At 47.1% G+C, this 27939-nt stretch overlaps 1 protein-coding gene across 1 annotated transcript; it reads left to right on the top strand.

Moving 5' to 3' along the window:
- Positions 1–340: 340 nt before the first annotated feature.
- On the top strand, positions 341–27730 carry med12 (mediator complex subunit 12). Its single transcript, XM_036548075.1, has 44 exons — positions 341–475; positions 1604–1708; positions 1834–2025; positions 2677–2836; positions 4154–4329; positions 5464–5574; positions 5927–6199; positions 6507–6653; positions 6761–6860; positions 7380–7516; positions 7890–8021; positions 8334–8460; positions 9040–9269; positions 9378–9437; positions 9711–9884; positions 10003–10147; positions 11343–11461; positions 11670–11813; positions 12085–12248; positions 12455–12586; positions 12747–12974; positions 13316–13460; positions 13971–14091; positions 14953–15063; positions 15179–15292; positions 15788–15951; positions 17717–17896; positions 18651–18722; positions 18959–19128; positions 19717–19878; positions 20146–20257; positions 20366–20455; positions 20801–20910; positions 21456–21591; positions 21879–22028; positions 22292–22660; positions 22948–23095; positions 23776–23996; positions 24328–24405; positions 24501–24718; positions 25175–25373; positions 25622–25846; positions 26604–26685; positions 27354–27730. The coding sequence occupies exons 1-44, from the start codon at positions 374–376 to the stop codon at positions 27389–27391; spliced, it is 6573 nt and encodes a 2190-aa protein (XP_036403968.1). The 5' UTR covers positions 341–373; the 3' UTR covers positions 27392–27730.
- Positions 27731–27939: the final 209 nt, after the last annotated feature.

Raw genomic sequence — 27939 nt, forward strand, 5'->3', positions numbered from 1 at the left:
CGCGGTGCGCCATTCTGTTTAAAAGCCCTAAAGAGCTGAGCCAGACAGTCTGCACCGTGCAACAAATTCAAAACAAATGACGTGGGACATTATGCGATGTTTTCACCAAAATACTTTATACTAACAAGATATTAAACTATGTACACTTTAATTTCACAACTTATTTAGAGCAGTCGAAAGTTAACAGGAACTCTATCATTGTAGATACTGAAATGAAAAAGCGGAACTATTTTATTTAACCAGGAACTCTAAGCAGTACGTCATCTCAGAAGAGATAGGTTTTTGTTTTCGCCATCTGTTTCGGCGTCCCGCTTCCTTCCGGCTTCCTAGTCTCGAGCGGAAAGGGGAAAGCCTTTGCTGTGATGCCGCTGGGATGATGGCTGCTTTCGGGATCCTGAGTTACGAACACCGGCCACTGAAGCGGCCGAGACTCGGCCCTCCTGATGTTTATCCGCAAGACCCCAAACAGAAAGAGGTGAGTAGACTGCACGTCCACATTAACGGCCACAAACTTGAATCGAAAGATCTACTCTGTGACCCCAGCTGGCTACTTGCGAAAGGGGTCTTTTAGGGTAGTGCGAGGATGCATTCCAGGCCTAGCTAACTAGCTAACAGTTTGTGTATGGGAACGACAGTTTACTGGCAAGCTACATAACAATAACAAGGAATCGCTATGGCTAGCTGGCTGCAAGTTAGCGTCGCTGTAAAGCGTTGGTTCAATCATCAAGCGAATTATTTTCTCGTAGATGCTACCGTGAACTTTTCGGTCAATGAACAGGCATTGAGCACCCGAACCAAAAGTGTATTCTGTTTGCTTTAGTTAGCTCGTTGGCTAGCGATTAAAGACTGCACGGACTTGTAGTTATCTGGCTGGCTAGCTGGGTAGCTATCAGCACAGTTTGATTTTATACTGTGCATTTTAGTCGGCGTATTTAGCTGTTGCATTTGGTGTGGTAATTAAATGAACCCCCTATCGCGCTTATGCTGGTTCAGCTTGCTAAATATTTATTTTGAGTAGCTAGTTAGCTACACAGCTGCCAACTAGACATTCAGTAGGCTGATTGAAATGACAAGTTATCCAACTTTGGCAAGCGTTTCACGTCTCTGAAATGGCACTTGTATGAACGTCAGGGGTAGATTACTGGCCAGCTTGTGCAGTACGTGCTCGTACACTTGCTGGCTATGCACCAGATAGCTATGATCGTGACTGTTTATGATTAGTGTTTTAAATCATTTACTGTTGAGAAACCACAAGTGTTCTTTTCGATATTTTAACAACAGCCGGGAAACATATTTCCAAGGTAGATGACACTACTTTAATCAAAGTGTGTAATTTTAGTGACAATTCAAGTAACCTTTGCCATTTCAGGGATACTGTAAAGTTTTGCAATGCAGTGCAATCCCTCAAAGCCGTTAGTTTATTAGTAATTCACGATTTTATTCCTGTGACCTCAAGAATATCCAATATGCTCTCGTAAAATCCTTACAGTCTACCTCAAATGTGGGCCTACCTAAACATTTTTACGAGCGCTAAGGGTGCGACCATCTCTTTAATACCAAGTACCCTTGACCGCAAGAGGTAACGTGTTTTTTTTTCTTTTAGGATGAGTTGACGGCCTTGAATGTGAAGCAGGGATTCAATAACCAGCCAGCGGTGTCTGGGGACGAACACGGCAGTGCCAAGAATGTCAACTTCAACCCCTCTAAGGTACGTAAAAGGATATAAAAAAGATATCAGCTAAGGTGATGTTTCTTTGAGCTGTGGTAGGAATTTAGCCTGGCTTGTCATGTTGAATGACTGTTGCTCATCGAGGTCATCCTGTCTTTTTATAGATCAGTTCCAACTTCAGCAGCATCATTGCGGAGAAGCTGCGATGCAACACGTTCCCTGATACGGGAAAGAGGAAGCCGCAGGTCAACCAGAAGGACAATTTTTGGCTGGTCACTGCAAGGTCTCAGAGCTCCATCAACAACTGGTTTACAGACTTGGCTGGAACCAAACCACTCACTCAGCTTGCAAAGAAGGTAGGATTATATCACAGAGACGTTTTTACTATAATACTTTTGTATCCCTTACAATGCAGAAGTTGATCAAATATATCTTGAAATGCTGTCTTGCATTGATTTCCTTTGTGGTGCCTTAATTGCACTGCTTTTTTTTGCTATGTAACATGAAAGGTTTTACAGACTAGTATTGTTTGATTGTATTTGAATTTACTTATTCAGATATCTGCATTAAATACGGTACCAGTCAAAAGTTTGGACACACCTGATTAAGATAATGGGAAACATGCATTCAAAGACATTTTGATCTAAAGGCTTATTCTTAAATGCTTGAAATTTGTTTCTTGGGCATCAACTTCACAATTTATATTTTGTAAAATATAAAATATTTTGTGGCTAGTTTGAAGAATCTTAAAATATGGAATTTTGATAGAGAGTTTTGATTTGATTGACACTTTTTTGGTCACTGCATAATTTCATTTGTGTTATTTCATAGTTTTGATGTTGTTATTATTATCCTAAAATGTGGAAAACAGTTAAAATGAATAAAATTTGTGTCCAAACTTTTGACTGGTACTGTATATTGTAAATCAAGTCTTGGTAATTTAGTTGTAGTGTTAGTTAACATTTCTTAAGGATATCGGTGTGCATATTTTTGTGTTTGCATACCAGGTGCCCATCTTCAGTAAAAAGGAGGAGGTTTTTGGTTACTTGGCCAAGTACACGGTACCGGTGATGCGTGCTGCCTGGATGATAAAAATGACCTGCGCCTACCATGCAGCCATAACTGAAAACAAAGTGAAGAAGCGACACTTCATTGACCCCTGTATAGGTAACCACAGGCTTTTACATTCCCCCGTTCTAGAAATTAACTAGGCGATTAGAGATTCAGCATACTTAACCCCCCCCCCCCCCCCGTGGGTTTTTTTATAACCTTCATATCAGCCAGGGTTACTTGTGATTGAAAAGTAATGGGCTATAGTTACATGTTTTTCAATTTATTTCTATTTACAGTAGAACCTTTGACATCTGAATATTTTGGGATTGCGGGTCATTTGTATCTCTGAAATGTTTGGTGACACCAAAATGCATCAGCATTATGACTTTTTAAATTTATTTCATTTCATTTAATTTCACGATAGTTTACTATTTATGAGACAATACAGATAGGCTACAGCAGTGAGTTTGCAGAATAGCCAACTTTTAGGATAGCTACAGAATATCCAGTAGTTTATCAGTCTAAAATAATATTTGAAACACAAACATAAGTAAATCATTAACAATACGGAATTGGGCTTTGAGAACTCAACACGCAAAGATGGGACTGATTCGTGTGTGTGTTTGTCTGCATCCAATTATAGGTCAGTGATAGGCTGCAGGCAGAACGCAGTATTTAGAATGAAAGCTAAATGAACAATCTCTCTCACCCACAGTGTACCCTAACTAACTTCAGTAGACCCACTCAAATTAGGCTTGGGCTTCTCTTTACATGTTGGGGGCTTTAAACCTTTGCATCAACCCACTGCTAGTCTACAAAATCCTTGCCTTTTCCATGAAACTAGGCCACAGATAGGTGTAATTTTGGCGCTTTCCTTGGAGAACCATAAAGCCCTTGCTCTTTCAAAGTTGTCATCCTCAGCTTTTCGAACGAAGCACCGACTTCAGTATTCTGCTGTCCTTAGCCCAGGTTGTGAACTGCTTGATATTACCCTCGCTCTTTAGATATCAGAAACAGTGGCTTTGTCTGTGTTATACAATCTTGCTATGGTGTAAAGTCCTGCTCTTCTCCCTAGTTTTGTTATTATTTCAAGTTTTATCTTAATTGACAATGTTGCTCATTTACGTTTGTCATTTTGAATTGTCAGTTTTCAACTTTTACTGTGTATTTTGGGTTTCGAATTCATTCGGTTGACCGATGGTATCTGAGGTTGGACTCTGAGGTTCAGATATTTGAAATTCTGCTGTATTAGTAAGTAAAGTTCGAGCACAGTGAGCATAACGGATGAATAATAACAGAACAGAACATGAGAACAGATGTTTGAAACAAGTTTAAAAAGGAAACTTTTGAGTTTCAGTTATAACGTTATACACCTGCTTTGTTGGAGCGGTTCTCACAGGGATGGCTCAGGTTGCTGTTTCCTGCTTGCAGAATGGACTCAGATCATCACAAAGTACCTGTGGGAGCAGCTGCAGAAGGTGGCCGAGTTCTACCGGCAGTCGTCCAGCCAGGGGTGTGGCTCCCCGCTGCCGGCCACACCCACGGAGGTGGACACCGCCATGAAGCAGTGGGAGTACAATGAGAAGCTGGCCATGTTCATGTTCCAGGTGGGTCTTTGTTGCCGTGGTAAAGCTTTACCGTCGTGGCACGCACAGGAGAAGGAGATTTGATAGAAGGAAAAAAAATGCATTTATGGCCTTGCGTTACGTCATATGTGTTTGCGTAGGATCAGGCTGACCACAGCAGGTCACAAGTACTGAGTCATGGGAGCCAGTCCAGGGCTGACCAATGTTATAAAATGCACCCCTTTTTGTCTGGGACCGTTTCACTTGAAAAGCATTTATTTTGTATGGTATTCACGATTAGGTTATTTACTTTTATATTGATAATTTAAACTTTTATTTTGGTTTTTATATTGTACTACAGTAGCGAAGCATACAGCACAGCTATAATGCTGTACCTGTTGGCATATTGAACTGAATAGGTTTTGGCAGTTTGCTCACTGAGATGAGTACTGACAGAGCTTTGGTCTGAAGGTGTTCCAGTTGACAATAGTCTTTTGGTCTGATTTCTTTGATTTTTGATTTGTTTTGTATGCTTCTTGTTGGAGTTAGTAAGGCTTATGTAGCTGTATTGCTTCAGCATCCTATGCTGATAAGACAGCCATCAGCACTGTTTACTGTTTGGATATTGTACTTTTTTCAGCAGTGACCAAGGTGTGTTATTGTTAATTAAATGACTTGATTAAGATTTCCATTTTTACCAGTCAATTTACTGATTCTATAGAGAGGTCTGCTTGGTTTTCATTTTGCTGTTGATATTTTCAATAGCATGGTGTATGTCAGTTGAACCTTAGCCGCTGTGTTAATAAACAACGTTATAGCTATAACTGACAGGTTAATTAAAGAGAATAATTGATAGCTTTGCTGCGGCTGTTTTTGTTTGGCTAGCTGTAGTGCTGCACAAGGACACAGACAAAAACACAGGAAGACCTGAAATGACCTGTAATCTTGAAGACAAATAAAATATCCCCCTGGGGAAACTATGCATGTACTCATGCACATTAGGTGTTGTACCACCTGAGTCGGACTTTGACTTTTAGTGGAAAGGATGGTGGAGTCCTGTCGGTTTGAGGAACAGGGTCTTCCTCTGCCAATGTAAAAGCCCCTTTAGTCTGACTAGTGGTTGTCTTTGTGAGACCTACACATGGTTAAGTCTTCTGTTGCCGCCGGCCTGTGCAGGACGGCATGCTGGACAGACACGAGTTCCTGACCTGGGTGCTGGAATGCTTCGAGAAGATCAGACAAGGCGAGGATGAGTTACTGAAGCTGCTGCTGCCTCTTCTGCTACAGGTATACCATTATGTTCTCCCCTGACCTCACCACTTTGCCAAAGGAGTGTCTCCTTGCGTGCTTCTTTCCCTCTGTGCTTGATGCCTCATGCATCTTGCACTCTGTAGTTGGTGATATTTTAAGTAGTAGACCTTGTAACCTTAAGGTTTCTGTTTCGATTCCCTGGCGGGGCACTGCTGTTGTATCCCTTGTGCTGTTGTATGAAAATGGCTGATAAGTAAATTGTGCAAGTCACGCTGGAGATTGGTGCCTGTTAAGCAGCCATGTAATGTAATATGTAAATTTTGACACCTTATGAACGATTGCTTTATGCTGAGAGTGAGCATATCCTTCTGTGTGGTGTGTTTCCCAGTACTCTGGGGAGTTTGTGCAGTCTGCCTACCTGTCCAGAAGGCTGGCTTACTTCTGTACACGCCGACTCAACATGCTGCTAAGTGATGGGAGTGTGGGACCAGGGACTGGAGGTCACCAGCCCCATGGCATTTCGGCACAGCCCGGGAACGCTCTGCCGCCCACACCGACCTCCCAGCCTGCAGGGGGCGCTCAGCCCCAGACTCCCTTCACAGACTTCTACATCTGCCCCCAGCACAGGCCTGTGGTCTTTGGGCTCAGCTGCATGCTCCAGGTAAAGGACGCTTTTCGCTGACGAGTCGACACAAACGTTTTCATTGTCGTCTTTAGTGAATCACTTCTCTAATCACCTCCCTCACCCAGAGCGTATTACTTTTATCTCTGTCTGCCTGTCCGCATCAAAGTGCTGTGTCACTGTAATTTTACTACCAGATGTTGTGGTTGAATCAGGGGTTCAGGACCTGCAGTTGCTTGTTAGTTTAGGCTTAAACTGAAAAGCTCAAACTGGGTGACGGACTGAAGTCTTGAATACACACAACTGATAAATCGGTGTTGAACAAACACGTTTTCTTCTCTTGTAGAGCATAGTCCTGTGCTGTCCTAGTGCTTTGGTGTGGCACTACTCTCTCACAGACAGCAGGAACAAGACCGGCTCTCCTCTTGACCTGCTGCCCATAGCCCCCTCCAACCTGCCCATGCCTGGGGGCAACACTACCTTCACCCAGCAGGTGGGGTCTGTTGTGCTGTAATATGTGTCACTCCTTAGAGCCGTTTGGATTTGTGGTGGCATATCATTTACCACATTGTTTAAAAGCTTATTTGTTCCCCTTTACAGGTGCGTGCAAAAGTGCGGGAAATCGAGGAACAGATAAAGGAGAGAGGGCAGGCGGTGGAGTTCAGGTGGTCTTTCGACAAGTGCCAGGAAACCACGGCTGGTATGCAGGGAGGGGTTTGTGAACAGGGGTCATTACCTGTCCTGGGAGGGGGGGGGGAGTGGGGTGTGGGCGGGGTCATGTGTATGTCCTCTTTTGTTCCAGCCTATTTCCTGCTTTAGTTGTCACAATTAGTTAATGATTGCAATACATTTGTAGGTGCGTTATCCAACAGTCAATATTTCTTCAGTGTGGGGCACAAATGCAATTTTGTGCTGCACATGATCATTAGCAACATGTTGCAAATATCAAACTTAATGAAGAATCAGTATAATTATTTTAAGAGCAGATGCTGCAGCCAAAACCAGCATGTGCATTGCTTGCTGTGACATGAATTTTAAACATTTCAGACACCAATAAGCAAATGCTGTGCCATGTCTTTAAAGTGTCAGATTTTGACGCAATGAAAAATTGATGAAAGCAGCAAGGTGTTCATTACCTAATGAGTGAGTAAGCTGATCTGATTCAGTGATTTTTTTTTTGTTTTTTTTTTTAAACACCCACCCCGACTTCTGTGATCAGGCTTCACGATAGGACGGGTACTGCACACCTTGGAAGTCCTGGATAACCACAGCTTTGAGAAGTCTGACTTCAGCAACTCCCTGGACTCCCTCTACAACAAAATCTTTGGGTCGGGGCAGAGCAAAGATGGGCACGAGGTTAGGACCTTCAGACTGAATTTTGTGAATTCTGAGTCACACTTCAATGCTTTTTAATGTTGCCTGGCTTTAAAGCGTCAAGTTTGTGAGCGTCAGCCAGGCAGGTCAAATGTCACGCAGCATGTTACAGCTTACATACTTGTAGTACTTGTTTAGAATTAAGTGGAGAGCAAATTAGACAAAAATGAAGTAATCGCATGTCAGTTTCAGATACCTCAGAATACCTCTGAGTCTGAAGGCATTTTGTATTGGGAATGGCTGGCACAGATCAAAGAAGCAGCGATCAGGAGTGTTGAGTATCGATGGGCAGTATTGGCTGTGTTCATGGTTTTGGCTGGCTGAGTATTGATTGTGTGTCTGCGGCTGTCCGCAGATGACCCCGGATGACGACGCGGTGGTGACGCTGCTCTGCGAGTGGGCGGTGTGCTGCAAGAGGTCGGGCCGGCACAGAGCCATGGTGGTGGCCAAGCTGCTGGAGAAGCGGCAGGCCGAGATCGAGGCCGAGGTGAGTCACGTCCCACCCCCTCCCACCCCAGCCAGACACCCTCGGCGTCTAATGAAGGCCAGGGGAACATTTTGTGCTCGCTTCCTGTCTGACTCTTAAAAACACAGGCATGCATCATCCTGTCCCTGCAAAGGGGTAATGAGAATAAAGAGCCATTTAATCACAGCGATCTGCCGAGTGCCCCGCAGGCGAAAGCAGCCAGCAATCTGCTTAATGATGAGTCTCAGGCAGGAAGCTTTGGCACCCTTGCAGGGGACGAATGTGCAGGGGAAGGCTGTTTCGTAAGCGCGGCCGTCTGCGTGCGTCTTTCAGAGGTGCGGCGAGTCGGAGGTGGTGGACGAGAAGGGCTCGGTGTCCTCGGGTTCGCTCTCGGCCGCCACGCTGCCTGTCTTCCAGGACGTCCTGCTGCAGTTCCTGGACACCCAGGCGCCCATGCTCAGTGAGTGCAGTCCCCGCTTATCTCCACGCCCTTATAGGACACTTGGATACTCCTCCGTGGGTGTCACCCCCGCTTATCTTTACACTCTTATTGGACAATCAGGCACCCATTCCAGTGAGTGTCATCCTCACTTATCTTTACACCCACGTTGGTCACTCAGGCGCCCCAGGTTCAGTGAGTCTGACCCTCACTTATCTTTACACCCTTATTGAACACCCAGGTGCCCATGCTCAATGAGTGTAATTATCTTAACACCCTAACTCAAGCCGGTGAGTCTCTCCAACTAAGGATTGAGTCTTGCTGTGCACTGTTCTTGATGGATGTATAAATATTTAATCTAAACGGAACGTCACCATTTTGCAAATTTGGAATTGTATATTTCATCCTGAAACAATTATTCTCCTTAGGGCAGAGTGCACATTTTCTATGTCAGGAATCAGAGCATTGTAGGTGTGCACTGAGTTTGTGAGTATAGGAGTGTTGCCTTTTGAGTGATGAGGGATGACCTGCTTTATTTGGAGTGGAAGTGAATTAGCCCCCGGGTGTGGTAGTGTGCCGACTCACTGCGTCTGCCTGCAGCTGAGCCGGGGAACGAGAGCGAGCGCGTGGAGTTCTCCAACCTGGTGCTCCTGTTCTGCGAGCTCATCCGCCACGACGTCTTCTCGCACAACATCTACATGTGCACGCTCATCTCCCGCGGCGACCTGGCCTCCGACGCCCACCTGCCCCGCCCCCGCTCGCCCAGCGACGAGCCGGCCGACGAATCGGAACGCAAGGAGCAGGAGACGGGGAGCAGCGTCAAGATGGAGGTGCGTGATGCGTTAAGCTCTCGGGACGTGAACAGAGCTGGTGTTACCGCATTTACTGTGTGTCTGGTTTGAAAAACATTCTCATGCTTGTGTCTCTCTCCCTGACAGGATACCGGTCTTTCAGAGTCTATGGAGATTGATCAAAACTCAAGTGCTAACTTTGATGAGGTAGGAAGACTGTTCCTGTATTCCAAGAAACAATACATGAATAATGAATAAATGAATGTATACATAAACGAATACATGATGGCATGAAGCTAATGTTGTTTTTAATGTGATAAAATGGATGAAAGCAGGAATGGTGTGCAGCCCTGTTACTGGTATTGCTGCAGCTGCTCTGGGTTGGTCAGAGGAGACTCTGCAGTTGCTACAGATCAATAGGGCAGGCTCGGGAGTGCTTGTCATGCTGAATAAAGTTAATTTTGCTTTCGATTCCTACAGATGTTTTCTCCCCCGATGCACTGTGAATCAAAGGGCAGCCCCTCTCCAGAAAAGCCTGCCACAGAGCAGGATGGAAAAAGCACTGCCAAGGACAAGGGCTTGGATTCTGCCTTTCCACCGATGTATGAGCAGCCACGTCACATCCAGTACGCCACCCACTTCCCCATCCCCCAGGTAAGCAAACACAGTTTTCCTCCCACTTCCCCATCCCCCAGGTAAGCAAACTTGTGCAGTCCAACTTTAAGGTCAAAAGGGGTCAAGGCTCGCTTGTTATGCTCTCTGTCGCCCCCAGGAGGAGAGCGCCAGTCATGAGTGTAACCAGCGGCTGGTTGTGCTGTACGGCGTGGGGAAACAGCGTGACGAGGCCCGCCACACCATCAAGAGAATCACCAAAGACATCCTGAAAGTGCTGAACCGGAAGAGCACCGCGGAGACCGGTAAGACTCGGAGTGGGGCAGATAGTTCATTCGGCTGAGAGTCTGCCTCAGGACCATGAGCCTGCTGCAGACCTGGAGCCCTGCCCTGCTCGCAGACATTTCCCTCTGTAGGAGTATAGCATGTGCTAGCCATGCAGCTCTGCAGCCATGGGGCAGCTGACTGTCCCGTCCTGATGGGGTCGCTCCTCTCAAACGCAATCCCTGTCTGTACTGGTCCCTGAGTGGTAGAATGAACTCCCTGTGGGGGTCAGGATGGTGGAATCACTGGCCATCTTCTGATGCAAACTGAGGACTCACCTCTTCAGACGGCATCTCGGTTCCACTTCAGTCCCTACACCTGCTACATGTAGTACTTGCAGTTTATTTTTTGATGTAGTGACTCACCTACTGTGTCTGCTGCAATGAGGGAACTGGGTTAGAATACTGAATTTGAAGCCACTCAATTTGAAACACTTCACAGCCTGCTGTGTGAATGGATGATACCACTGAAGGAAAGCATTGTCAGTCATTATGGATTCAAGGCATTGTTACCCGTTTGAAATTAATGCTGAGCCTTTTTGCAGAATTCTAAATTGAATCTGAAGTTTCTGAATTTAATGAAGTTAAAGCCATTTTTAAAAACTTTTCTTTGTGAACAGGTGTGCTTTTGTTTTTCTGTCATAATGCAGTTGTGAAATGCAAGTTTCGTCAAAGGACAGGTGGGAACAAGACGTCTCATTAACAATATTCAGGTGGCTGCTGCTGCAGATGGCTGCCTGTCTGTCTGTGTATTCATCTGCCGTCTGGCCTTTTCAATTACATCAGAGAAAGGGGACCTTCACTTACCCATTTAAAGGTTCCTCAGGGATCCTTTGCAATTGTTTCTCCATTCCCAGTAGCTATTCCTAAGAATAGAGAGGTTTAATCTGTACTGACCCAGGACCTGTGGAAGGACGCAATATTCTAACGAGCTCCATTTTCATATTAAAAATGTCATTTGCTTGCCAGATTCCCTTATTTGGGCAGCTGAGTTTGCCAAGATGATAAAATCAGTCTCTTGTGGGAAGCGTGACCAAATTTAATGACCGTGAAATTTGAAAAAACTGTTGGGTAGCTCAGAATGTTTGTGTCAGCTCTGCGAAAAGGCTCCACTGTGACATGCTGTGGTTCACTGCTCCACCCTCCCCCCTGCTTTGCCTCTCTCTCTCTGTGCTAGGAGGGGAGGAAGGCCAAAAGAGGAAGAGGAGTCGACCGGAAGCCTTCCCCACGGCAGAGGACATCTTCTCCAAATTCCAGCACCTCTCCCACTTTGACCAACACCAGGTCACCTCTCAGGTCAGACATGCTCTCTGGCTTTTGTTTGCTGATGGAGGCAACTAGTAATATATGGAGTAAAACTAATTCAAACTAAGCAGTATTTTGTGTTCTTAACCAGTGCTGAATACTGAAAATTCATTGAAAAGTCTGATAGGATTGGATTTCACCTGCTTTTTTCAGGTTTATGTGTAAGCTTGAATGTCCTTTGTGTGTCCTTTTTTGACAGGTGTCCAGGAATGTTCTGGAACAAATCACCAGCTTTGCCTTAGGAATGGTCTACCACCTACCCCTGGTTCAACACATCCAGTTTATCTTCGACCTCATGGAGTACTCCCTCAATATCAGTGGCCTCATTGACTTCGCAATTCAGGTAGAGGAGGAACCAAACTCCAGGCTTGAGCGGTGCTCTGACTTAATGTAACAGTGTGCACGTGCCTGTCAACGTGTGTGCTCTGACCGTCTGTGTGTTTGATCTTACCTGATGATTCCCGGTCATGTTGTCTTGTCACTCACCTGCGAGTTGGAAAGTGCTTTTAGTTTTAGTGTTTGAGTCTGCCGGGTGTGCGCGTGCGTGTACGCGTGAGAATGTGTGCATATGCCTGCCCTCTCTGCTTACCTTGTGTTTGTGCGTGTCTGTGCAGCTGCTGAACGAGCTGAGCCTGGTGGAGGCGGAGCTGCTGCTCAAGTCGTCCAGCCTGGTGGGCAGCTACACCACGGGGCTGTGTCTGTGCATCGTGGCCGTGCTCCGGAGGTACCACTCCTGCCTCATCCTCAACCCCGACCAGACGGCGCAGGTGTTCGACGGGTACGCCCCAGACCTGCCCACTCACCCTGGGCAGGGCGCGTTCCTGCCAGATGGAGATTGCGTCACACCATACAGATATGGCCTCTTAGGGATACTACTGCTTCCAGTTTCCAGTCTTTTAATGCAAGGCTTTTAATGCGAGTCCTGGCCGAGTTGGGTGAGAGATACAGGTGTCTCTGTGTGATGCGTTTCCCCATCCCTCCCAGGTTGCGCATTGTGGTGAAGTCAGGTGTGAACCCAGCTGACTGCTCCTCTGCTGAGCGCTGCATTTTGGCCTATCTGTATGACCTGTACACCTCCTGCAGTCATCTGAAGAGCAAGTTTGGGGAGATCTTCAGGTATATATCAGTCCTCACAGTGAACTGCACCTGTCAAGACCATGTTAAACTACAGTAGTCATAACTCAAACTGTAGTGCATTCGTCACTTCTGCTTGTATATGAAGACATGGAATTTCTGTTGTGTTTAGCACATATTTTTTTGTCTTCCTTTCCGGTAGTGAATTCTGTTCAAAGGTGAAGAACTCGATCTACTGCAACATCGACCCGTCTGATTCCAACATGCTGTGGGACCCCATGTTTATGATGGAAACCATAGCCAACCCCTCCGCCCACAACTTCAACCACTCTATGGTTGGGAAGATCCTCAACGACAGTCCGGCCAACCGCTATAGCTTTGTGTGCAACGTGTTGATGGATGTGTGTGTGGACCACCGTGACCCCGAGAGGCAAGCATTTCCCACCTCTCACTCCCAGCTACATTTAGGGGTCTGCCAAGAGGCTGACAAGAGGATACATTACCTAGCACATACCAGATATTATCTCAAACAGCCAAATTAATTAGTGGAAGCATAGCTTTTCGGTATTGCAATTTCAGGGCCATGTGAAGTATTGAAAAAGTATGGCCATGAAGATAGACAGCACATATGCATAATTTATGGACAGAATATGTCTCTGCTAAATGGCTATTGTTGCACTCCTGCCTTCCAGAACTGTAGTATCAGTTAATGGATTAATTAATAATGATCAGATGTTGAGGTTTACAGGGGTTTTCTCTTGATCCTGACAGGGTAAACGACATCGGGATCCTGTGTGCAGAGCTGACAGCGTACTGCCGCTCTCTGAGCGCTGAGTGGCTGGGCGTGCTCAAGGCCCTCTGCTGCTCCTCCAACAACGGCAACTGCGGCTTCAACGACCTGCTGTGCAATGTGGATGTGAGTATGCCGCTGCCATACCCTCTCCCGGCAGAGCATCTCATGGCTCTTACTGCAACGTCCCTGCAGATCACACCTCACTGCTCCCCACAGCCACGCCCTCCCAAGTCAGAGACCATACGTCACTGCTCCCATGGCCACGCCCTCCCCAGTCAGAGACCACACATAACTGCTCCCATGGCCACGCCCTCCCCAGTCAGAGACCATACCTCACTGCTCCCATGGCCACGCCCTCCCCAGTCAGAGACCACACATAACTGCTCCCATGGCCACGCCCTCCCCAGTCAGAGACCACACATAACTGCTCCCATGGCCACGCCCTCCCCAGGCAGAGACCTCACCTTAATGCTATCATGGTCAAGCCCTCCTGATACGGACCACATACCTGACTGCTCACACTGCCACAGCCTCTGGTGGCCATTTAGCTGTGCTTCTCTGATTTATCGTGTTGACCATGGAAGCCAGCTTTACGATATGGCTGTGTCTCTCTTTTTCTTCCCACCTCTGTAGGTGAGTGACCTTTCTTTCCACGACTCCCTGGCGACCTTTGTTGCCATCCTCATTGCCCGCCAGTGTCTTCTCCTAGAGGATCTGGTTCGTTGTGTCGCAATCCCATCTCTCCTAAACGCAGGTTAGTCAACAGCATATTATGTCTGCCACGGTTCCGTCATTTACTCTTTGATCACATTACCTCATTCAAAAGCTGTAAAGTGATACAGTGCAAACTTTGTTTTCGAACCTTGCTGCAGAGGACTGAATAAAGCCACAGTTGATTTATGTGCGGTATACTTAGAACACACAGATGGGTGTGAGGCTCCGAGGGGTATTTTTTTGGTCTGCGAACAAATGCACATCTGCGTAATGTATTACTGCTGTCTGCCCTGTTGAAGAGGGGTAAACACAACGTGTTTGATGTCACGTCACACACGCCTACTTACCCAGAAAGCTTTGTTCGGCGGCCAGAGATCTGTCTGGCCTAGCGGCGGACAGACCGGCTCAGTGCCGGCGGGACAAAGGCCTCTTTCAGAGCTGTTTTGAGGGATATGCGGACAGCTGCTGTAAATACTGCCAACATGTGTTTGGTCCGTCTTGGGGGCTCAGCTACATGCCACATTCCTGTTAGATAATGCTATTTCACAGCTTTTCTATGAAAACGTCACCTCGGGTTGGTACCCCTGGGAAGTCTAGAGCAAACCTTCTGATTTCCCCAATGGACTCATTACTTACACCCATTACAATCTTAGTTGCCCTTGCAAATGCCCAGGTGACTCTTTGTACTTGAATTTTATTTTGGGTACAGTCGTCAATTCTCATCCCATTCATATAACTGGGCATTGTCCCATTGTAGTTGTGGTTAAGTACCTTGGTTATGGGTAGCGTACCCAATCCCCCTTTTCCAGGGCTTCAGTCTCCGGCACATTGATTGGAAATCTGTTTGTTCCAGTCTGCCGTATTGTAAAAGGTGGTCTGTGACCCTGTGTGCCTTTCTCAGCCTGCAGCGAGCAGGACTCCGAACCCGGAGCCAGACTCACCTGCAGGATACTGCTGCACCTGTTCAAGACCCCTCAGCGAAACCCCTGCCCTCAGGATGGGACCAAGTCAGGTAAGGCCGACCATACCCCTCTGCACTGCTGCCGGATGTGCAGCTGAAAAGTATATCTGAATACCCGCACCAGTAAAACAACCATTCATTCAGCATTGCGCACATCATTTTGCAGATAAAGCTTCCGTTGGGATCCGATCGTCATGTGATCGCCATCTGCTGGCCGCCTCGCAGAATAGCATTGTCGTTGGTGCCGTCTTTGCTGTCCTGAAGGCCGTCTTTATGCTCGGTAAGTCATTTTGTCTTTGTGGTGTGGTTTGACGTTTGTGATTTCTTTTTCTCCTTGCATACAGACTTCATCATTGCAGTCACTTATTTTTCTTCTCTATTTTATCTTGCTCTACTTGAAGTGTCGCTGTTGACAGCAGGGTCCAGTGACATGAATGCTGCAGGAAATTGTTATTATCATTTCATGGTTGGCTTCAGTCAAGCAAAAAACTGAGCTCCTTTGTTGTTAATTTTCAAATGGTTAGTCCTTGGGGCCTGGGTGCGTGACGTTGTTCAGAAGATGAATTGAATGAACACTGAATATCAAAGCTGAGTGAAAATAGTTTCAAGCATTTCAAGAAAAATCAAAGTCAAACGAGCCGGCACGATTTTTTTACAGCAATTGTATAAACACTACAGTTTGTGCACAAACGTCGTAAACACGTCTGAAGGATGTTTGAACAGGGCATTGTTGATGTGGGTATTCCTACTGACTGTTTTGAATCTCTCTCCTCAGGAGATGCAGAACTAAAGGGCTCAGGATTCTCCCACCCAGCCGGGCTGGAGGACATCGCGGAGGACGACATGGGCTCCAAAAAGCCCGGGGGGCGCACGGTCTCCATAGAAACGGCCAGCTTAGACGTGTACGCCAAGTACGTGCTGAAGAGCATCTGTCAGCAGGTGAGATTCAGATGGTTGGAAGAAAGGTGTCATGCACACTCGTGTTACTGTAGACTTTATTTAGCCACAAAGGGCAAATGATAACTCATTTTTCTCTCACTGTTGCAACCTCAGAAACGAGCTGGACAGCAGACGCAAGGGGTTGCACAGCCTGTCAGTTGATGGGGGGATAATTAGGTGGCCCGGTCAGGAGTTTACCAGAGAGTTAAAACCCTTATTCTTTTGAGAAGTTCCGTGGGATCTGTAATGACCACAGTGAGTCAGGGCCTTGGTGTAACGAAGAAGAAAGACTCTTTCCACAGTCACAAGAACGCTACAAGATCATATGGCTGCTGGCCATTGTATAAATGTTTCTGTGAATCACGAGCAAATGGCAGCAGTAGGAGGTGAGAGCTGACATCCCCAGCCATGTCCTCTGTCTGTTGTGTTCTGATGTGGTGCAATTAGCTTCCCACGGTGGACAGGACAGCGGAGCAGCTGGCCAGCTTCAGACTGAAGACTGTCCTCTTCAGACATTTTGGCACCCCTACCCAATCGTAACTACTTTCCCCCCTTGTTTGTGTAGTCGTAGCATCACATTAAGGCGTTCTGCATTTGTTTCCCCCACAATTGAATTTAGTCACTTGTGACTTCATTGCAGCACATACATATTTAAGGTAGCGCTAGTTCTCTCAGTACTGTGAGATGCACAGCATGATGTGTGTTTGGAATTTGCCAGATGTGCTCGCTATGATCCATTGTTCCTGCAACTGGATTAAATGCACTTTGTACTCGCACTCAGTGACTCTGGGTAAAAATGTGTGGTAATGACTAAACATACGTGTTTTCTGAATGCGCTGTTTTAAAACGGCTTTATTTTCCCACAGGCACTTGAGTACAGAAACTTGGCTTTACAGTAACACAGTGCTAACAGCAATGGGGTGCAAATGGCCCCGGCCTACACAGAGGCTGTGTGAGGGTCAGCAGAGCTCCAGCTGGATGAAAGGAAAGCTCCACAAGCATGATGTCTTTCAGCTCTTAAAATATCCATTTCCTTTATTGTGGAGCAGCGTTTCCCGGCCCCCTGGCTTCGTTCTCGGTCATCTGGTTTGGTCATTAATGGGAAGAGTGGCTTTCTAGGCCTGTTTCTGATGCCTTTCCCAGAGCTGGGAGTCGGAGTGCTTAGTTTCCATCGCTGAAATAGGAGCCTGTTCTATCTGCTTACACAGACTGTCATGTCATTAGGCTGGAAGGAGGGAATCTCGTGAGAAACGAGTGTAATTATCTTGTCTTCTAGCATTTTCCATTTGCATATAAAATAACCAGCATGAGATTCGGCGGTAATGAAATCCTAAATGTCTTATTTGAAGGAGTGTATAATTTAGGAGCATTTTATGAGTGTGAACAATTAAGTGGGTGTGTTGCCCTGGTCCAGTGGTCCTGTTTAAGGTGTAAACGTTCAGCACAGTTCTGATAGTGTAGTGTTGAACTCTCTCTCTCTCTCTCTACCTCTCAGCCTCTCTATTTCCCTCAACCCTTACTCCCTCGCCTCTCTCTTCATATCATTCTCTCCTTTTCACACTCACCCCTTCCTTCTCTCTGCCCTCCTGGTCTGTCTCTTCAGACAGACTGTACTCTGCCTCTCACTTGTAAGTCGCTTTGGATAAAAGCATCTGCCAAGTGAATAAATGTAAATGTAACGTAATGTCTCTGACTCTTCTTTCTCGCTGTCATTCCTTCTCTCTCTCTCTCTCTCTCTCTCTCTCTCTCTCTCTCTCTCTCTCAGGAGTGGGTCGGGGAGCGCTGTCTGAAGTCCCTCTCGGAGGACAGCAGCGCCCTGCAGGACCCTGTGCTGGTCAACATCCAGGCGCAGAGGCTCCTGCAGCTCATCTGCTACCCCCACCGGCAGCTGGACAGCGAGGAGGGCGACAACCCCCAGAGGCAGCGCATTAAGCGCATCCTCCAGGTCAGCCGGGCCCGCCGCGAGCATCGCTGCGTTTTACCACGCTCGGTGGGGAAAGCGCTTTACACTGAGCTCGAGCGGCTTTGGGATAAGAGCGTTCATTAAAGGACGAGTGTGGAAATATGCACGTTATATCACTCTAAGTTCTCACAGACGCTGGTGACGAAAATGTCTGTGGAATTACGTTAATGGCGCCGTGCGAAGAGCACGACAGCTTGACTTGGTAGCGCCTGAGTTTATGCCCTCTAGTAAAGATGTAACAGAATCGCTGACAACTGCGAGTCTGAGAGCCGGCACATGGCGCTCCCGTCAGGCCCAGATTTATCCCTTTGCTGAACTCTCCCTGAACCCCTGCTCTCTGTCATCTCGGGCCCATGTGGGGCGCTTACATTTTCCAGTGACAATAGCTCATGTCGAGGGCGTGGAGACGAGCCAGGCATCTGCTGCCATTGTGTGAAAGCTGCTGCTGGAGGTCGCCTCTGCCAGTTCGCTCTGGAGAATCAGAAATTAGCTCTGTTTATTCACTTTAGTCAATGAGACAAACAGCCTGCCCACCCACAATTTACGGCTTTGCTTTGAGGGAGCTACAATGGCCCGGCTAATTGTGTGTAGCTTTTGGTCCAGTAGCAGGACCAAAGGGAGGCTGGATTTGACTAATGCTGCCTAATAGGGCCTTTGCTTTGAAGACTGGCACGCTTTGCAGGTTGTCATACTGTGAATGTGTGTGTGTGTGTGTGTGTGTGTGTGTGTGTTGTAGAACTTGGATCAGTGGACCATGAGGCAGTCCTCTCTTGAGCTTCAGCTGATGATCAAACAGAGCACAAACAATGTAAGTGACCCAGCCAACATCCCATTCAATGCCATCTTTGGAAAACCTTTGTCACTATTCATTTGGACCAATAATTCTAGATATACGTTTGGATTTTTCCAAAGAATGTTAACAACCCCATTGCCAATGTGTAGATTTTACAGAGTAGCCATTCCTGTGTTGAATTACATGCAATCTTTTGATTAAGGCTTAGGGGTTGATCTGCTGTACATGCGGGCTTATGTCTGTTTGAGCAGGAGCTTAACTCCCTGCTGGAGAACATCGCCAAGGCAACAATCGAGGTGTTCCAGAAGTCAGCGGAGATGAACTCCAGTAACCCCTCAGGGAATGGGTCGACGGGGTCCAGCAGCATCGGGAGTTCTGTCTCCAATAGCAACAACGCCAGCAAGCTGAAGCCCGTGCTCAGGTGTGTCTTTGCTAAATTGCTCTCCTGCTGTCTGCTCCTTGTGCCACGGTATCTCTCTAACTCATAAGGTTCCTCTCAAATCACCATTCCTGACTACAGCGCACCTAGCCATGCAACTGAAATCTCTGGTGGAAACGTCTCTAATGGTTCCTGTATTTGCCTTATGGTCATTTGATAGTTTAATTTAACTTCACTGGGGTTTTGGTTTCTCTGTACTTGGGTTTCTCTATACTTAAATCTGTCCTCTCCCTAGATTAGTTTGGTGGGTCCAGTACCCACTCTGTTTTTAACAAAGACTTTAAAGAAACAGTATCCTTTGCCTCTCTGTCTGGTGCTGAATAAATGAGATCGACTCGGGTAATTACCCTGTGACAGACTCCTGTCTGTCTGGGGAGAGCTCTCATGCGTTAAGCTAATTGGCCATGAAAAACAGGATAAGGTCTTGATTCTATGAGCCGTCCAGACCTGGGAAGCTTCTTTTACGTATATTTTTGTTTTCAGTCTTCTTTTCTTGTTGCCCTCCTGTCCTTGGCTCGGTCGAGGGTGTTGTTGGTGTTCTGGTGTAAGGTGTCCGCTCTGTGCCCGCAGCTCGTCCGAGCGCTCGGGGGTGTGGCTGGTGGCCCCCCTGATCGCCAAGCTGCAAACGTCAGTGCAGGGCCACGTGCTGAAGGCAGCCGGGGAGGAGCTGGAGAAAGGCCAGCACCTGGGGTCCTCGTCCCGCAAGGAGAGGGACCGGCAGAAACAAAAGAGGTAGCGTGTGCACCCCCCCACCACCACCACAAGTTAATCACTCTCTGGATAGTTCTTGGCGAGTGTGATATCTCCAGCATAGTTTTATGCTTCTAGAGATAATTAGGTGCTCTGCGCAGGGAGTGTGTTCAGATTTTGCTGCTAGAGGGTATGTTCCCTGGAGAGGGAGCATCATAAAATGTCAGGGACACAGCGCTGTGTGGTTATTCGTGTGATTGTTCTGGATGTGCCCTCTGGTGACGGCGTGTCGCACTGTGCTTGTTTCAGCATGTCACTCCTGAGCCAGCAGCCCTTCCTGTCCCTGGTACTGACCTGTCTAAAGGGGCAGGATGAACAGCGAGAGGGTCTCCTCACCTCTCTCTACAGCCAGGTGCAGCAGGTGAGGCCCGCGCCCAACACCCACACACAGCTTAGACATTTAACTTTCACGTGCCAGAAGGCCTTGTTCTCAATCCATGTACTGAACCGAGCCCTTCTGATCACCAAGATTGTCACCAACTGGCGTGAGGACCAGTACCAGGATGACTGCAAGGCCAAGCAGATGATGCACGAAGCCCTGAAGTTACGGCTCAACCTGGTGAGGAATGCTCCCTTTTCATTGCCACTTGAAGTAACTGCTCATCACTAATAAAAGCCGTCAGTGCTTCAGTGTTCAAATGCTGTTGCTTTATCGGCGTGACAAATTTACATTTGTGTTGCCAATGCATACGCATAAATGCAGCAATAAAAATCTAGTAGTTTTGAGAGCCGTAAATAACCAACCCGTAAGAAAATAGGCAGTGCTAATAAAAAAATAATAAAAATGAGTAAATACATTGTTGTCTAAAATAAGGTAGAATAATACATTAGAACTCTTTCCCTTGGTGTGCATTGTGCAGTGTTCTGGTTTAAACAGCAGGTGGCGCACTCCGTTTTGTTTCAGGTGGGCGGTATGTTTGACACAGTGCAGCGCAGCACTCAGCAGACCACTGAGTGGGCGGTGCTTCTGCTCGACATCATCAGCAGCGGCACAGTGGACATGCAGTCCAACAAGTGAGCACTCGATGCTTTATCCCACTGACATCTTCACAGAGACGTTGTCAGTCCAGCATGGGTCCACTCCTACACCTTTCTTGTATAAGCGGGGCTGGGTGTTGGATAGATGCTGTTGTGAAATTGACCGGACCGGTTTTGTTCTTTTTTTATAGTTATGAAAGCATTTTACATTCTGTACCTAAGGCACAAACATAGTCAGACTGAACATACCAGGCATTCAAAAGTCAGCTTTGTAAAGGTCATTTATAGTGTCCTTGTGCTAAATAATCTGTCTTGGTTTCACTCAGATGTTTCCTTTATTTTTTTTTTCCACTCCTTCTACTAGAATTTATTTGTAGCTCAAGTTAGATGAATGTGTTGATAGATATCTGTAAAGTAAGCCAAGGGTCATTCCTCAGAGAAAAGTCCCATCTGTGATGAACTTTGACACGCCCTTCAGCGAATGTACTTCAGGCACAGAGTGGCAGAGTGTTCTGTATCTTGGCCGTATCTGATACCGTGCTCCATGGCTCACCGCTCTGTATCGTCTGTCTCTGTCCCAGTGAGCTGTTCACCACTGTCCTGGACATGCTGAGCGTGCTCATTAACGGCACGCTGGCCGCTGATATGTCCAGCATCTCGCAGGGCAGCATGGAGGAGAACAAGAGGGCCTACATGAACCTGGTCAAGAAGCTCAGGGTAATATTACAGGGTTGCAGTGGGCTATTTTCATACTATGTATATTTGTGGAATTGAACTGAAGGTGGAATGGAGAGATAACCAAGATCATGTGCAACCATTGGTTTTGTGCAGTGTACTCTCTGAATAAGTAAGAAAAAGTACTTCTTCTTTTTTTTAATCCAGCAGTATGAAATGCAGAGCCCAGAATGTGAAATTCCCTCCTGTGAGATGAATAGTAATCAAAGGTGTTGGAGGGGGAGTGAGTTCTGTTTGTGACGTGATGTTAAGTTGCGTTCCTCCCACAGAAAGAACTGGGTGACCGCCAGTCGGAGAGCCTGGAGAAAGTGCGGCAGCTGCTGCCCCTCCCCAAACAGACCCGTGATGTCATCACCTGCGAGCCCCAGGGCTCGCTCATTGACACCAAGGGCAACAAGATCGCCGGCTTCGAGAAGGAGGTCAGGGCATAAGGGGACTTCATTTACACTTTGAAGACTTTTTCATCAGTAGACCATAGCTCTAAATGAATATTAATGTGTCCTCAGTAGCGGAAATGTACAAGTCATTTGAGGTTCAGAAAGACTACCTTAGATGAATGACTTAATGAGAAATTCAGAGGAATACTTTAGCCGTTTCTTTTTAAAGCATATCATGGTTTTGATGTGATACCGTTTCATTATTGTAAAGGTGGAATCTGTGCCAATCTGTCTCCTCTCAACAGGGGCTCCAAGTTTCGACAAAGCAGAAGATCTCGCCATGGGATGTATTTGAGGGGCTCAAGCACTCCGCCCCTCTGTCCTGGGGCTGGTTCGGGACGGTGCGCGTGGACCGCAAGGTCACCAAATTCGAGGAGCAGCAGCGCCTCCTGCTGTACCACACCCACATGAAGCCCAAACCGCGAAGCTACTATCTGGAGCCACTGCCTCTCCCACCCGAAGAGGAAGAGCCGCCTACCCCTGTGTCCCAGGAGCCTGAGAAGAAGCTGGTGGAGGCGGTCAAGCCAGAGAAAAGTGCACCTGCCGTCACCACAGAACCCAGTAAGAAGAAGTCGAGCAAGAAGAAGAGGCCCCAGTCCACCAGCAAGACAGAGGTGAGTCACCAGCAGCACTTGAAGCAGAAGGGGGTCCTTGGGTCTGGAAGCAGAGCTGGGTGCCAGCACATCCACACTGAATGCAGCTGGAAATGGTTTATTTCCAAAACAGAGACTAGCTTGGTGTATGCATATGAAAAAAGGACAATCAGTTGAGAATGTTATTGAGGGGGTTTGCCAGTTTATATTTTTAAAAAAAAATTCTGCTGGACATGAGCGTGTAGTGTAGTAAAGTATTGAGGGAGTGAGAATGGTCAGCATATTTGTGTTTTTTGTCTTCTCTCCAGGAGTACGTGCCCAGCACACAGAGGGGAGTGCCCTATGGGGCAGGGATGCCCCCTGACCTTGTGCTTACACAGCCGGGACTCCAGTTCAACAGGATGTACAGCCAACAGCCTATCAGCCTATATGCCCAGAACCAGCCACTGCCCGCAGGTCTGTTTGTATGCAGTGGGCCCTGTGTGTATGTGTGTGTGTGAGTGTGTGTGAGTGTGTGTGTCTGTGCATACACACCTGTTCATTCATAGGATTTTTAATCATTGGTCCTGAAGAATATGTGTGTGTGTGTGTGTGTGTCCCTACATTCTGGGTATCTACCGAAGATGGAATACAGAGTTTTAGGCAAGTGGATATATAATATGGAAGCACTATTTTGACCTTCCCAGTCTTCCTTACTGTTTGGCTTGATGTAGGCCTGCAGTTACCGCCTTACTTATTGTGGAGGTTAGAAGCTGCTTGTTAATGATTAGAATTAAACAACCCTATGGTCTTGTTGGGCTGCGAGTCCATTTAGCTTTTACTGGGCCCAGAATTTTGGAGTAACAAAAGTGAATCCATAGAAAGGGCTTGAATGTTCATGTAGCTGTAGGAAGAGCTGATGGATGCAGTCTTAGCCAGTAAAGCGTGAATCATGTCTTTGTACATTCCAGTAATTCTGCTTTGCATAGAAATTAGCCCTTTGCTCTGAGATTGATTCAAAATACCAAAGAAAACCAATCAAATATCATTAAAATGACAGCATTACCATCTTCAAGCGAAGGTGTATGAAAAATTCAATTGCCGCCGTTTTGTTGTGGCGTATCCATCCATACACGTGCGCGACTGTCACCCCTCAGGTGGTCCCCGGCTGGACACCCCGTACCGGCCGACCCGCAGCATCTCCATCGGCAAGCTCATGCCCACCCGTCCTGCCTACCAGGGCATGATGCCCGCCATGTCGGGTGGTATGCCGAGCATGATGGGACTGGACAAGCAGCAGTACCAAATGGGGGGCTACAAGCCGCAGCCTACCATACCACAAGGTCAGATACTGCGGCAGCAGCTCCATGCGAGACTGGTGAGTCCTCGTAAGAGCAGCTGAAAGTAAAGGATGCTGCTGTATGGAGCACCGAACACTTGGCACTTGAACTGAGTTTTCGTGGGAACATTTTTTGTTTATCAGGCTTTATGTTAAGGTGAATTATTTAATATAGAAGATGCCTCGGCATGTTACTAGCAGTGAGTGATGAGTCGTGTGGTAAAACTGCAGTGCTGAAATTCGTTGACAGTCACTGCTAAGTTCTTGGTTGTTTCCTGTAGAATCCGTTTTGTTGCGAATGGAAATAGCGCTATCAGAAACCCCTTCTGTCTGTATACTGACTGTTGATGGGCTGTTCTTTTCCCCCCAGAGCCAGGCCATGGGACAGCCAATGAGACAGATAACGCCCAACCCACAGTATGGATCCATGCAGCCCTCACAGGCAAGTGTTTGAGAAGGTCCTGAAGCACTGGCACAGCATACAGTGCGCATGCTGCAGTGATCTTAATCCTCCTCTCGCTCTACCCCCTTTTCCCCTCCCAGGGCTATACCCCGTATGCCTCGCACATGGGGATGCAGCCGCACCCCGCCCAGACTGGTGGGATAGTCCCCCCCGCGTACGCCAACCAGAGCTTCCAGGGCTCGCACCCTGGCACCAACCCCCCCATGGTGGACCCCCTGAGGCAGATGCAGCAGAGGCCCAGCGGATACGTGCACCAGCAGGCCCCTGGTTACGTGCACAGCATGCAGAGCACGCAGAGGTGAGCGGGACGGGGCCGGATCGCACGACTGTAAGAAGCTTTCACCGCCTGAGCGGAATCCGATGAGAACACTTCAGCACGCTCAGCCTGGCAGCCCAGAACTGAAAAAGGAAAAGCTGTTGGAAGAAGAACTGTAGCGCTTTCCTTCAGATTTCCAGCAGGAATGCAAACCAGTTATTGCCTCTTCTCTTACGCATGCCATGTTCCTTTGTAGGGCCGATCGGATTCCAAATTTTTAATTGCAGGCATTACAACAGTGAAATTGACAACATTTTTATGTAAACCAGTTCCTTAATGTTTTGTCATTACCGTCGCAGTCAAGCTATTCGAGGTTAGCATCTGTATCACAGCAAAGATGAATCCCGCATACGCATATGTGTGGGTCCAGGAGTGTTTGAAGTCATGCTGATTTTTTTTAGAGGAAGATTCCGTTTCACCTCCCCGTTATATCTGCAGGTTCGCTCACCAGCCCATCCAGCAGCCGCCCATCATGTCCGGGATGGGACACATGGGGGGCCAGGGCGTGCACCCCGCGATGAGGCCCAACCAGATGCTGGCTGAGCAGCAGCAGCAACAGCAGCAGCAGCAGCAGCAAACGCAGCAGCAGCAGCAGCAGCAGTTCCTGAGACAGCAGGCCCTGAGGGCAGGCCACATGGTACATCCCTTATTCTCCGCATCCTTTCACTTCCATCCCATTTTTACCATTTTCGCTGGGAACTTGTCTGGAATACGGTTCACTCAGCAGTTCACTTGTGGTTCCTGGCTGTGAGCGATCCATAGCAAACGCAGCAGTACAGGGCACCTAATGAGGCCCTTAGTGTGAGTGTGTGTCTGTGTGTGTGCGCAGGCACATGTGTGAGAGTACATTTTTTTCCAGTGATGTGTGGTTTGCCCTAACAGCAGCAGCAGGCCCAGCAACAGCAGCAAGTCCAGCAGCAGCAACAGGTCCAGCAACAGCAGCAGGTTCAACAGCAACAGCAGGTCCAGCAGCAGCAGCAGGTTCAACAGCAGCAGGTGCAGCAGCAACAGCAGGTGCAGCAGCAGCAGGTGGCCGCGGCCCAGCCCCCTCCCACGCAGGCTCAGCCCCAGGCCCTGGGCATGCAGCCGCTGCCCCCCCAGCAGCCCATGGTAAGACTGACACCAGCAGTCCCACTGTCCCACCCAGATCTAGGGTCAACAATAGCACAGACTTGAATCAGTCATCAGGCATCTTCCAAGTGCAGTTAGCAGGGGAAAAACCAGGCTGCATGCGTCTGAGACCTTGTAGTGCGAATAAGGATAATCAAAGTACTGGGTGTGTTATATGTGGGTTGTTTATAATATGAACCAGAATCAATAGCCTATCTTGTGAGATATTTTTACTAAAGCAGTGTTGATATAGTCACATGATGTCATTTGACATCTTTTTTTTTTTGTTTTCAGTATTTTGGTGTGATTTCTTGTGCCCTCTGTCTCAGATCCTTTCACTTTAAACATACTGCAGAAATGCTTGTCATCTTGACACAGCTTGACATCCAGTCTGCCTTCTCCAAGCAAAACAAGTGCACATGTTTAGCCTTGGGTTGACTTGGTTGCTTCATGGTTTGAATCTTAATATTGTTTGACTGTCCAATAGTGCAGTATCGACCTACTGTGTGTCTATGTTTGTGTGTGTATGTCTTAGATCCTTTCACTGCAGACATCCTGCAGAAACGCTTGTCATCTTGACACAGCTTGTCATCCAGTCTGCCTTCTCCACTCAAAACAAATGCACATGTTTAGCCTTGGGTTGACTTGGTTGTTTCATGATTTGAATCTTAATATTGTATGACTGTCCAATAGTGCAGTATCAGTTGACTGTGTGTGTGTGTGTGTGTGTGTGTGTGTGTGTGTGTGTGTGTGTCAGTTCCCTCGGCAGGGCATGCAGCAGACTCAGCAGCAGCAGCAGACAGCAGCTCTGGTCAGACAACTCCAGCAGCAGCTCTCAAGTAAAAAATCTTAACAGTTTCTTTTCACAATCTCTCACACCATGAAAGGCCAGATGTTCAAGCTGAAGTAGCAAAAAAAGTATGTGCTTTAACGTGCAGAACTGAGCATACAGTAAACCTGTGTTAAATGCATCCATGAATGTTTTACTGTTCAAATAAAATTTACAGCATGCATACAAATGCTATTATAGGGTCCTAAGTGGCTCAATAAAGCATTCACTTTGACCACAGCCTGAGACCAAGTTTGTAATGGGTTGTGTCATTTGGCCACAATGACCAGGATCCCACAGCAGCGGAAGAGAGGTTGGTGGGTCAGCCAGGGTTTCTTTGTCTCACTGGTCTTAGTCACTATGATTTGTCAGGCATCTGTGGGTTGCTTGGATGACATCAGTAGAGTAGCAGCTCACTTATCCTCCAGAGTGTCTGCTTCTCTGTTGTGAACTGTGACTTAGTGTAAAAAATGAGCATTGGCTTCTTGTGAGAGTATCGATGGATTGCATTCCTCTCACGTCAGCATTCCTGTATAAGTACAGGGGTGGGAAGAGCCTAACATACTGGCAGTTCCAAAATGCAGTTGCATAAAAGGGGAAAAATGCATGCATATAAAATAAATGCTTAATTCTTCATATGCTTTCCAATTAAAATAAATATCTCTGTTTGTCTTCCAGATACACAGCCTGGACAAAACACCAACTCGTATTACTGAGCGTGTTTATGTAGATGTGCGTGAGAGGGGGGAACCTGTGAGTGGGAGCACTCTGAGCCCACATACTAGTAAGCAGTGTCATGGGGACCCTTTTCAGGGTAACACCTTCACCCCCCGCCCTGAATTTCCACCACCTCTGCCACTGTGGGATGGAGCTGGAGATACTGGCTCAGAGGACAATAACCACCTACCGCTTAAACGTAGATGCAGTGACCTGCTTTTGTTGCTGAATCCTGCTGACTCCAGTTGAAAAAATGTATTTGTGAAATCCAAGGGAGGGATCTTGCTGTGAAAATAGTGATCATGGAGAAAAATGGAAGAGTTTATGTATAAAGAAGTCCCAAGAAATTATAATGCAATTTTTTTAAATTTATTTTATTTTGACTTGTAAATTTTTCCCTTTTGTTTTTGTGTATTTCTCATTAAAAAAAATCATGTCAGTTTTTAGCCCTCATGTTTTCTTCAGTGAGTGCCAAGGTTCTTCTGTTTCTCCACATCCAAGGTATCTAAAGTTGCATTAAAGGTGTCTTAGAATGATTCCCAGGATC

This window comes from Megalops cyprinoides, chromosome 16 (genome assembly GCF_013368585.1).
Source record: "Megalops cyprinoides isolate fMegCyp1 chromosome 16, fMegCyp1.pri, whole genome shotgun sequence".
Lineage (NCBI taxonomy): Eukaryota > Metazoa > Chordata > Actinopteri > Elopiformes > Megalopidae > Megalops > Megalops cyprinoides.

Bases quoted from the DNA above. Each gene is read 5' to 3' on its own strand.
- med12 (XM_036548075.1), top strand. From the start codon at position 374: ATGATGGCTGCTTTCGGGATCCTGAGTTACGAACACCGGCCACTGAAG. The intron at 21,592-21,878 runs GTAATATTACAG...TTCCTCCCACAG, and splicing joins ACCTGGTCAAGAAGCTCAGG to AAAGAACTGGGTGACCGCCA. The intron at 25,374-25,621 runs GTACATCCCTTA...CCCTAACAGCAG, and splicing joins CCCTGAGGGCAGGCCACATG to CAGCAGGCCCAGCAACAGCA.